General features: G+C 39.3%; 1 protein-coding gene across 1 annotated transcript in view; it reads right to left on the bottom strand.

Moving 5' to 3' along the window:
• Positions 1-43: 43 nt before the first annotated feature.
• osbpl2a (oxysterol binding protein-like 2a) overlaps positions 44-12,015 on the bottom strand; it is an 18,863-nt gene continuing 6,891 nt past the window's right edge. Inside the window, exons 5-14 of the mRNA XM_040008217.1 lie at positions 11,855-11,989; positions 11,479-11,576; positions 11,210-11,392; positions 9,555-9,662; positions 9,382-9,471; positions 9,174-9,300; positions 8,623-8,742; positions 7,000-7,123; positions 5,571-5,661; positions 44-4,425 (exon numbers count right to left, since the gene is read on the bottom strand). Of these exons, the coding sequence (XP_039864151.1) occupies positions 4,323-4,425; positions 5,571-5,661; positions 7,000-7,123; positions 8,623-8,742; positions 9,174-9,300; positions 9,382-9,471; positions 9,555-9,662; positions 11,210-11,392; positions 11,479-11,576; positions 11,855-11,989 (1,179 nt within the window). The 3' untranslated portion in view covers positions 44-4,322. The remainder of the gene's footprint in view (positions 4,426-5,570; positions 5,662-6,999; positions 7,124-8,622; positions 8,743-9,173; positions 9,301-9,381; positions 9,472-9,554; positions 9,663-11,209; positions 11,393-11,478; positions 11,577-11,854; positions 11,990-12,015) is intronic.

Genomic DNA, 12,015 nt, shown 5'->3' with positions numbered 1-12,015 from the left:
GAAAAACATCTGGAGAGAATAACCAGATTTTCCAACACAAGGATTTTGTAGTCCATAATTTATTTCTTAAATATGCTTTGTATGCATACGGCTGTGTGGATACCAGTATGAAGAGGAAAGGAAACAACAGATCGACAAACATACAATGTAAACATTTTCAAAAAGAGGCTCGGCAAAGAGACAGCGGGGGATAAAACAAGATCGGATCAGATTGATCCTGCAGCTCTGAGCGGCTGCAGGAGTCACAAAGTGCTTTGAATTCAGAGTAAAGACACGGACAGCAGCAGAGGGGAAGACATGATGTGGGATATTTCACCGTACATATGTGCACAGGACAGTGAGCATTTGAAATGTGCAGTTTAATGCAACACTAGTGCTTAGAAACAAAAAGAAACTACTGTGAGCATTTTACTACCAGCACACAATATTCATTACCTGCTGCCTCTGTAGTGTCTCCAGCACACAGGCTGCTAGCTAAAGAGTGTTTTATTTCACATTTCAGGAGGGTAGACTGGAAGGATCAGTTTGCATAGGTTCATGATGCCTACAGCATCCCGTCTTATTTGCTTTTAACTGTGTCTGAAAGCACGGCTCCGATTGGTGGAAAAAAAATAAAAAATTGCTTTCGAAGTGTTACTCATCCACATGTGAAAAAGGCGCCAAAATGATGCAGCTTTGTCATTAAGGGGACAGATTATGCTCATTCCCAGCTTCATGTTTTCTTTTTTGGACTGTACTGGAGTAGCTCTGCATAACTCACAGTTCAAAACAACCCCATCTTACACATGGCTCATTCAGTTCACTCTGTGTCTAAATCACAAAAAACATAAAAGACATACACAGCAACAGGGACGTCACCCAGTGTTGAATGAAGTCCTGCTATGAAGCCTCGAGTTGAACATTTTAATTACTTTGGTGTTTTGAAATCAGGTGTGAGGAGCGAGACGCAGCTCTGACTTACTATCAATCACATGACCACAAGTTACCAAAGTGCTCTATTGAACATGATCTGAATCTAGTACATGACTCTATAAACACACCAGCAAACTGTTTACGGAGTAAGCAAGGATTCAGGTCGCCCTCTGGTGGCCATTAAAAAGACTACAGGGTTAAAATACAAAGCTACAGCTATCTTTTATACTTTCTACCTCTGAACAAAGTGTTTATCTCAGAACTACTGTTCTTCTGATTGGCTGCTCCTTGCAGGTGGGTGGGGTCTTAGTGCCTAAGGCCATAGCTGTTGACCAAATTAGGGATATCCACTCTCACTAGCATCACATGGAGTGAAGAGTAGGGGAAAAAAAAAGTCTGAAAATGAGTGTTTATAGCAGTCTGAACTTTTGGCTCACAGGGATCATTGTACAAACAAACGGCACAACACAGTCACTTTGAAGCCGAGGTGTTCAAACTATGGAGTGCACCTTCAATGGAGGAGCAGTGAGATAGATGCCTCTACTCTTTCTCAGGCCAGTGTGAACAGATGGCTGTAATCTTTTTACATTTTTAGTGTTAGTTTAACTTATATTTCCAGAGGATATCATTATGTAAATATCCAACAATCCACTCAGAACAAAGGATGCCCTCTATCACTGCAGAACTTGCCTGAGAATTTTTACATTATCTACAGTATTAAAGTATCCCTGTCGCAGTGGCCTGTACGTCCACGGGTACAACCCTCCAAAAAACCTCAGAATAACTAATTTGGCGTAGTTTCTAATGGCAGGCATTTGCTAAAAATGTAAACAAATTAAAAAAAGAAGAAAAAAAAAAGAAAACGGGACTCAAGCTGTAGTTGAAAGCTTATTAACCATTTTCATGGAAACATTATCATACGTGTTTACGATCCTATAAGCTCCAAAGTGAAGTTAGAGCAGAAAATCAGTGTGTTCATTATTATAAGTATTACCTATGATGTTTAATATTGTTTGGCAGCACCGAAGCTCAGAGCATTATTAAAAATATGTATTTAATGCAGTGTTTACACTTGGTTTTAAAAAGCCACTCTGGAAATTGGATCACAAGTGAACAGTCAAGACTCATCACAGTGTTGCCTCCAAGGATCGGACCACATGTGCTCAGACTTCCTTACAATCTGTGTGTCAAAGTGCCCCAAGTATTCACCTGTCTGTCATCAGTCAAGAGTCTGGAGAGTCCAGATGTAGAGACTGGCAGGCAAAGTTTTAAAAATGGTGCACAAAATAGCAATAAGAAAAACCACCACGTCCTGGCTTGATGGTTTGTAAGAGATAAAGTAGCCTCTCTGACATCATGCAGCTGTTATAGAAACCTCAACATCAGCGTTTTAGCCACCACGATATCTGGATGAGAGGGTGGAGCAATGAGTGATCAGTTAAGGCTAGCAAGCTTTGTCAGAAAGTTGCATACATTAAGTGCAAGAGACACATATCTGCAAACTAGAGCTGAATGACACACAAATAAAAATAAAGAAAATAAGGAACACAGACTGTCAGATAATCTACTAAAAATGCTCCAACAGCACAAACAGAGTGGATAAGTCCAGTTCAGGGCTTTGCAGCTGCCTGTAGTGACACAGCATTGAAAGGGTTGAGTTTAAAAGATAAAAATAAAATATAAGGGAATCAAAGGAAGAAGGAGCTGTAAACACGCTTATTAATGATGTAAAGTTGGGCATTTTATCATGGGAGCCTGTGGGGACTGAGTTGTTTTTGGAGCCAGTCTCAAGTTGTTATTAGAGGGGCTGCAGTTTTTGGCACTTTGCGCTCTGGGACTGAAAATGAGGCCAACGCAGAGATGCCAAAAAAACCTCTTAATTCCTCAAGTAGCACTAAAGCTTCAGCTATGGAGACAACTTGTTTACAGCTCGTTATAGAAAAAGTGCTGTCAGTACATGTGGACAGTTTGTGCTTCATAACAACAACTGGATGCAGGTGAGACTAAAGGCTGGGGCGTGACAGGTGTGTAGACACAGGCATCAGCAGCCTCACCTCACCCAAGTCACTGAGCTGGACCTTATCACTGTGTTTCTGCTATTTTGGAACATTTTGATAGAATTATCAGATAAAAATAGGGTAGCAGCAAAGGCAGAGAAAACCCTCATTAACTTCTAATGCACACCCAGAAGTTAGTGAGATATACAGGCCTGAAATATGACAGAAACCACTTCGATCACAAAAGAGTGACAAGGGTTATTCCTAGGAGGGTTTCAAGGGATAAAGAGTCATAACGACCAGCAGAGCAACACGCTAATGTTGAGGCTTTAATGTGCACCCAGAAAAAGTCCAGAAACCAGTGGGTGGTGTCACAGTAGCTAGCTCCAACTCTATTGTTCACAGTGCCTACCAGACCACACAGAGATGGGCCATAAGCCATATCACTGGCTTATATACTCGTATTTAATGCGGTGTATTTGGACCTGACACATTTTAAAACCAAGTGTAAACGGCGTCTGACACTCTGTCCGTTCACCCACAGATATTTACTGTGGATTGTGAACATTTTCACAGTGTGTGAGCGGTGAAGGAGCCAGGGAGGCGGCCAGTGTCAGACTTTTTAAAACGTCTCGTTTCTGCATCCCTTTGCCTTAAAGGTTTATATGGAGGCTTTTATTCTCAGTGCAGAAAAAGTTTTTTGTATGGCTTTAACTTGTGGAAATTATGATGTTGGTGAGCATGCATGGTTATTATACACATTACCTATGCTACAGCGGAGAACAATATAATGTACCAACATATCTGTTTACTGAGGCAGTAAACGTGGTTATAAGCAGCTTTCATTTCTACTATAAGTCTCTATTCACAGAAACACTTTGTGACATTTTCTTTGATGTTAAGTGCTAACTAAAACAGACATCTAATTTCCAAATAGGTTATATAAAAGTAGCAGCTGCGATTAAATAACCCCTGATATTTGAATGCAGCTTGACAGAAGAGCGTGGAACATCTACAGGTGAGATTATGGTACCTGAGTACCCGAACTAAAACTGAAAATATTTCCCTTGCATCCTCCACCAGGTAGCTCACCACGCCACAGATCACATTGGTGGCTGCTTTTAAACCCTTGGATGAGTGAATGGTGAGTAACATACATGTTTAGGGCATATAAAGAAGATGTTTGATGTTTACAGTAAGTAAACTCTACAGTTCTCTCCTGCAGACAAATGTCACAGTCAGCTGGAGATGATCTGATAACCTGTTTGAAATCAACTTTCATCGATCCTAACAAAGACACAGTACCAGCGAGCGTCTGGCTGTCACGACTCACAGAGAAACAAAATGAAACCTAGCAAAGAGAAGATTTTTTTTTTGTTTGTTTTTTGTTTTAAACACCAAACACCTCCTGTGTCAATAAATGTTGGGACAGTCAGTGAAGTTCCTGTCAAAGTATCCACCTGTGTACAGCCAGTCCTCGGCTCCTGTGTGAGGGTTTGTTCCCATCTGGAACCACCTGAGGAGGCAGTCAACAAGCCATATCTGTTTTTAATAACATGGTTATGAAAAATGCTGCACAGCATGAGCAATTAGTGTGTTGGGGACACATTAAAGGAAGTTTCCACACATTACAAATTAGATTTTGAATGCAATTTTTTGTCAATCTCCCCTTTAAAGTCATCTTCACTTGCTTATTATCGTTTTATTTTTCTTCAGTCTTTATTTAACCAGTAAATGTCAACAAAGCAGATCATTGCAGGTCTAAAACTAATTATAGCATAAACAGACTTTGGTGTTTACAACACCAAATGTGAATCTGAAATAAATGTTAAGACACGAAGAAAAACAAGCTGCGGAGCAAACAATACGAACACAATCAACTGCTAAAATATGGAGAGATAATACTTCAATCACCATGATGTTGGCTAAATTCACTCTTGAGCATTTTGGGCAAATATTTCAAACTTAAGTAAAGAGAAGGGAGGCGCATTTCTGGAGTGATTGACTGTTTGGCCAGGACAGTCATTCACTGAGTCATCTGCACACTGTTAGCTTATTTTAATTAGATTTGTCAATCTATCTGTCAGACTGACAGAATTTTTCAGTATTTAAAAGTTTATTTTGTAGTGATTTATAATTTTATTGAACTTTATATGCAATCCCAGCATTAACTGGAACAATAAACTGAAGATACTGCAAATGTTAGCTATGTGCTTTCAGTCTGGTAAATGGATGTCACCCACTTTATTAATTCCTGCATTATAAAGTCCTGACTCCAATAAATAAAATCTCTATGGTTCAAATGGGTTCCACTTCAAACTAACGTCTATTTTAAAACGTCTAGCTAGTTATTTCCATCTGTAAAATGCATCACTCAAGCATTGCTTGTAGAAAATGAAATTTTGGGAGGTAGACGAATTTACACATTCTGAGTTTGGACATTATAAAATAACAGAGTGATTATACAAGCGGCCTCTCTCTTCATGTTGAACCTCTGCTCACTGTGTTTCATGCTAGAGGTAAAGTAAATCTGATTTGGTCTGATAATACTGACATATTGAGTACAAACATGAGATTGTCATGCTACAAGTGTATGAAATCATAAAATCGGTCTATAAAAAAAACCTCCCCAAATCTCTTTAAATCCTCAGAACCTCTCACCTGGTTGACCACTCCTCCTCGTCCTTGGATCGTTCCCTGCGTGCAGCTCTCTGTTTCTCCTCTAAACGCTCTTTCTCAGAACTCGCCAAATCTATAAACACACAAATACAAAAGAAACTTTTAGAGAAGGTCAGACTGAAACGATAACTCGACTTCACCTTTGGCCACTGTGTTTGTATAAACTAGGAGGCTGATAATTTTGTAATCTTTCCCTACATGGTCTTTTTAACATATTAGGCCTGGGTGGTATGACCAAAGACTTCTAGCAGTTTTATAGTATACCATCATATTATTATTAGTTTACTTTTGTGTAAATGGGCCTTTATATTGACTCATTCTTTTGTCAGGCATCTTTAGGATAAAACATATTTTTGAAGTCACCATAAAGAAGAAATAAACCCTAAATTAAAAAAAAGCTCTTTTAGAGAACAAATACAGTAACTACTTGGAGAAAGAAGTCAGTCCTTAACAGGTTGCCTCTTCTGCTTCTTGGTTAGATGTCATGCCACTTATTTGTTTAAAAATAAGCTCTACTGTTTCCACAGAGGAGCTGTGAACCTGAAACAAACTCCATTCTGTTTCAGAGTCTCATGGCAGAGCTGATCATGAAAGCAAAGCTGTAAAATCTTCTAGTTGATCCATGTTCATTTATTGCCACGAAGTGACCAAAATAATGAGATGGTGGATAAAAGCACTAGAAAAGAGCTTCCTCTGTAGAATGTCTGGGCTCTCCCTTAGAAATCGGGCCAAGAGCTCAGAGTCAAGCTGCTCCACATCTAAAGGAGTCAGTTGATGTGGTTTGGCCATCTGATTAGGATGCCTCCTTGTTAAGGTGTTTAAGGCATGTCCAACTGGGAGGAGGTCCTGCAGCAGACCCAGGACATGATGGAGAGTTCTGCTCTCTCTGTTGGGTTGGGGATGCTTCAGTGTCCCTCCTTCAAAAGGCTGGATGAGGTGGCTGACACATCACGAAAAGTTTACTGCTCAACACTATTTTTTACTAGAAATACCTGTATAAATACACCTGTAGTGTTGATGGAGGTTACCAGACTTATCCATTACGCTCATCTCAGAGAATTTTACTCAGATCACAAAACATATGTTTAGGACCAACACATTTTAAGGTATGTTATGGCTAAGGGGTAACCAGGATAAAGTCACAGGACATGGCAGTCATAACAAACACTGGGTGAGGGTGACTTGGGTGAAGTGAATCTGATTCTCAGAATTTGCTAACTCATTCCTGCTTGTCATTTTATCACCTGTTAAGCTCAATGTAGACCAAAATGACCCTCAGGGCACCAGGAATTATCCCAGTGCTCCTGACGGGACCCTGTTCCACAGTTTTAGAGGCTCATAGTGTCCTGGTCACCAAAAAGTACACATGTGCAGTTTCAGCTGTTCTCTTTTCAGGTGAGGTTGACGTTACCTATGTCTCCGTTCTCCATCGCTCTGATGTCAGGCCTCAGCCGGCAGTCTGTTGGCAACAGTAGTCTCTCCATGCCGGGCTCCAGCTCGTTTAGTGTTATGGCAAAGCTGGTGAAGTTATACATCTATAAAAAGGGAGAAAGGGCTTTGTTCAAACAGTGCTGCATCCGATTATTTAACAATAAAAGTAAAAGTAATACTCTGCGTCAAGAGCACATTTTTATTCTTGACCTTAACTGCAGCTCTGAGCCATTCACAGATACCTAAAATATTTTTTTATCCAATACTTTACATGAACTGGTCCAATGACAACTGAACAACATCACCTCACTTTTCCAGATGTACTTCTTTTATATTATCTAGATGAATAAAATACCAACTTGGGGCGGTAACTATTTTCAAACATTCAAGAAAAATGAAGTAAAAAAAAAAAATCTTTTAGTAATTGGGCTGATTTTTTTGTCCTAAAATGTATATATTATTATTATTAATGGCACCTAGCAGAATGTTATGTGGTCCTATTGCCACAATGTGTGTCAAAAGTCATACAAAAATGGAAACTAAAATGTGAAATAACATTTGGTGTAAACTCCATGAGGTAAAGCTAGCATGTCACACGTCTTCCACAGTTATACATATGTGAGAGCAGATTGTGTGGTCATTCCATAGGAAAGATGTCACCAATGTCTCCCACCTGACACCCAAGACCCTCAGAATGAGCTGTGCATCTGTACAACACCTTTCAGCATAACTTCGACGTTACAGGCACATCGTAACGGCAAACTCTTATGAAACCCAACATTGTAACTTGCATTTTATTTAGTGAAAAATAAAATGTGATTTTTTTTCAAATTCAAGACATAGATATGTTTTTTACTGGTGCACAAAATGAGCCATGCATGTCACGGCGGAGGCTCTGCTGAACTCCTAAAATCCGACTCACCGAACCCCTAGGGTTCGATCGAACCCAGGTTAAGAACCACTGCTCTAGACCAAAAATGGTTGAGGAATCATGGTAATGTGAAGCGCACGTCGTAGGGCACATATAAGCAGAACTGATTTTTCTGTCTGTTCAGACAGCAGTACTTTTCCTGAATGCTTTTTGCTACTGTGATACACCAAATACCCCCATAAAGCTCTTCTTCTCTTCTTTTCAAAACCGTTTGAATTTTTGTCTCTAGCACAAACAGTAAGGGAGTTATGGCCATTTAAAGAGCGCTTGTAAAATGAGCCCTCCGGTCAGTTCGATGGTGAAAAAGACTCAAGTCATCTCATTTTTTCCAGGATTTGTAAACCATTAAAAGAGGCATGAAATCTTCAGAACTGAAAAGCAGATTTAAGCTCTGTTGCAAATGATCATGCGATCAATTAAGTGCTTCCCTTTAAAGCTTAGTAAAGTTAAACTTTAGGCACTCTTTGTGCAAAAAGATGAGCAGCAAATTTCAAAGAAAGCACCATGTGATCGTATAATTTTGCATGGCCTCATTAAATATACTAAAGCAAGCTCATTATGAGGGTGTGAAGCCGGGATTTTTATTATATTTGGCTGATTTTATACAGTCAAATACTTTCCAGTGATAACTGAACAACATTTCTGCAGGAAATGCCAAACCTCATCACCGACCTGTGCTGAGTGAGCGGGCCGAGATGTTATCCTCCACAGTAAGGCACTTCCTGGTATCACAGTCACAGTCTCTTGAACTTCTGGCATCTCATCTGCCTCCTCTGCTTCACAGCTACGCTCCTACACACACAGAAACAGACACACAGCTAGTTAAACAACTCTGTCTAACGAGTTTAGGTTTACATTACAAACAGTTCATGTGCAAACGGGTGATTAACAGAACTACGGTCGCCACAAATTCAACACGTCTCTCAAGCAACGATGCATGTCATTGCAAGACATCATGGATTAGTGCTGGCAATGATCTAATCAACACTACACTCTCAACATAACTAGACAACAGCAGCAGCACACTACAGATATCAATACACTTTCACCTTACCTTCTACTAAAGCCACTGCATGTTATTGTGAAAGGAAAAGATGCAGTTTAAGAGAAGAATTTCAGAGTTGTGAGAAAAAGTCACACATCAAACATGTTAAAGAGAAACGTCAGAGCAAAGTCAGAGGGATTTCATCTCAGCTTTCAGTAAAAGCAGAAACGAGCCTCACCTGTCTCAGCTTCTTTGACTCGCCCCCGCTCTTCTTCTCCGACTTCTTGTACGCGTCGTAAACCTTGGGGTCCACGCTGTACATGCACTCTGTCCATTTCCCATACATAACTCGCCGCTTCTTCTTACTGTTTCAACAACAAACTCCATTTAGAGAAAACTAACACAACTAAAATTCACAGACAGTGATGACGTGCTTAGGTTCTTACCTTTTATCTTGGATATGACCTTCTACTTTGTGCAGTTCCTTTCCAAACATCCCACAGGGTTTGAAGTTTAGGACACACTTATCACCCGTCCTGACGAATTAAAGGCAAAATTATTGTTTAATAAATATCAGTGATTCAAAAAGCTGTAAGTTTTCAATACAAGTTTCCATTACCTGTGGTTGACTATCTCTACAGTTCCATACTGTTCAATCCAGAGTTTTCCCAGGATGATGTTATGCACACAGCACATTGGATTCGTCCACGTGTAAGCTTCTTTATGTCTGTCACAAAAATCACAACATCTTAAAGGAACAGTTCGACATTTTCTAAATAATAATAAAAACTTCAGCACTCACAATTACATATATAATGTATTTAATATAACACAGCAGTGAGAAAAAAAAAAAGATGTAAATCAGCCCGTGGCTTTCCCCTGCTGTGCTATATTAAATACATGAAATACAAAATACAAGTTCGAGAGTTAAGCATGCTGTGGGTTTTTTTCTAAAATGATATATACATGTGAGAAGATTTTCACACAATTTGTGAAGTTAGCGTTTTACTCAGCAACCCAAAAGAAGTGGAAAATAACCAATAACGCTTATTTTTCAGCAGGGAATATATTAATAAAGCCCTCATTTTATCTGTCAAACACTCAGCTTATTACATTTCATTGAGCTAATAACTCTGCTGAATACAAGCTTAAGGAAGACAGATTTTTATATCAATGGTTCATCATTTCACATCTAAATATAATTTAAAAGTCTCAAAATACAACTGTACGTAATTAAATACACTTACTGCTCATCCATAACAATAACTCTGAAGATTTTGTTAACCCATTAGATGCCAAATGAATCTTAATCAACTGAAACCTCAGTTTCATACGATCGCCACCTTCTTTGTAAATCCCCTTTTCGTCAGTGTACAAAAGTTCAACTACATATTTTATCCCTGAGATAAGTCAACATAAAAAAAGAAACGCAAGTTTAACAATATGTCTCAGTTTCTGTACATGAAAAAAGAAATCCCGATGCAATAAATTAAAGAAAAATTACATGAAAAGTTCTGGCCTGTCATTACCCAGACTGTCCTGCAATTCTAGTTTTTATTAATTCCCTGTGGACCCACTCTAAAAAAAAAGTGGGAAATTTCTATATTAGTTCATTTTAAGGACAGGAACTTTTCTGTCATTTAATGGTTTATCTATTACTTAATTATGCTGTTGTAGTACAAATAACCACAAGGAAGGTCCTTGTCAGTAGGAAAAGGTGTAAAACGCAAAATATAAAGAAACTATGATCTGAAAACCTCACAGAGAAAGCATCTTCAACATCACAAACATCCAATAATTAACTGGATGCTTTTATTTTTTTATTGGACTGAAGTTAGGGGAAAATTGCTCAGTGTGTCAAACGTCAACAGAGTCAGTTTACAGCACTCATGTTCAATGTGATAATACTGTGTGTAGATACATTCCATGTATCAGCACATCTAAAACGCTCTAGTTAACATAATTTCTTGCTTGTTCAGTCGATAAGTGAAATCCGGATCATTTGAGGTTTTATTTATAGTTTTAAAGAGTTAATTAGGACCAAGTCATGAGGAATTTTGAGAGCTTTGAGCAGACCCAGATTAGTCGTTTAACCCTTTCCCATGACTACGCTAATCTAATCAGCTGCTGCTTGCGGCTTCTTCAACATGAATGAACATGAGGTCATCCAAAGTTCAACATGTTATGAAAGTTTAATAATGCAGCTAAAAGCCTAGCACCAGCAGAAAAGTGGGTGTGCAGAACACTAGATCAATAACTGCAGGGAAATCTCACTCTAGTAACTCCAGCGTCATGGTGCCTTTAGGTTCAGCCTCCACACTTTTGCCCCAGAACTTGAGCTTTGGGTAGATAGAGCCATGAAACTCAAATTCTTTCTTCAGCGACTCGGCGTGGAAGGCACTGACGGGAGGGTGGTGGCTCACCTGCTCCGAGATCAATCTGTAGCCTTCGTCCTCCCTTAAAAAAGATGATTTGAAATAACTGGATGACCTGAAGTATCATCATAAAGGCATAATGAAGCTTCAACCCATCCTCTCCAATACCTTGTGAGTTCATAGGTCTCCCCCAGTAAAGGATTGAAAGGCTTTCCAGTCCTCTCCCATTGAGATGCTACAGCCGAAACAGCAAATGCAGCAACAACCTGTCACAGAGATGTAACATGAATCAGAGCCGGGCTGCAGCCACTGACAGCAAGTGAAAAGTCATTTTTAGAAAACAATCCCTCATTCCTGCTTTTCTAGTGTTTATTTTGGGTTTATTTTTGGTTCATACACTTAAAAAAAAAGAAAGAAAAAGAGCTTTAAACAGTTCATTATTTTCCTTAGCAATGTTCAGAGGAAATGTATTTCTGGGAGAAATTTAAATACACTGACAGTATTTTTAAAACATCACAACATCACGTGTGTGTGCTGCCTGTACCTGCATGCGGTCTATGGAGTCTGATAAACTGCAGGCTTTGTGGATGAGGTGAGTGTGCTCCATGTACTCTGAGATTCTCTGGAGAAAGCTGAGCGGCTCGTTAAACACGACCGGCATTGCTATTTTGGACAGCTCCTGTGGCAGCACAACAAAAACAATCA

Source organism: Simochromis diagramma, unplaced genomic scaffold, assembly GCF_900408965.1.
Source record: "Simochromis diagramma unplaced genomic scaffold, fSimDia1.1 OVJJ01000545.1, whole genome shotgun sequence".
Taxonomy (NCBI): domain Eukaryota; kingdom Metazoa; phylum Chordata; class Actinopteri; order Cichliformes; family Cichlidae; genus Simochromis; species Simochromis diagramma.
Note: the sequence above shows the minus strand (reverse complement) of the source record. Positions and strands in the feature narration are given on the sequence as shown.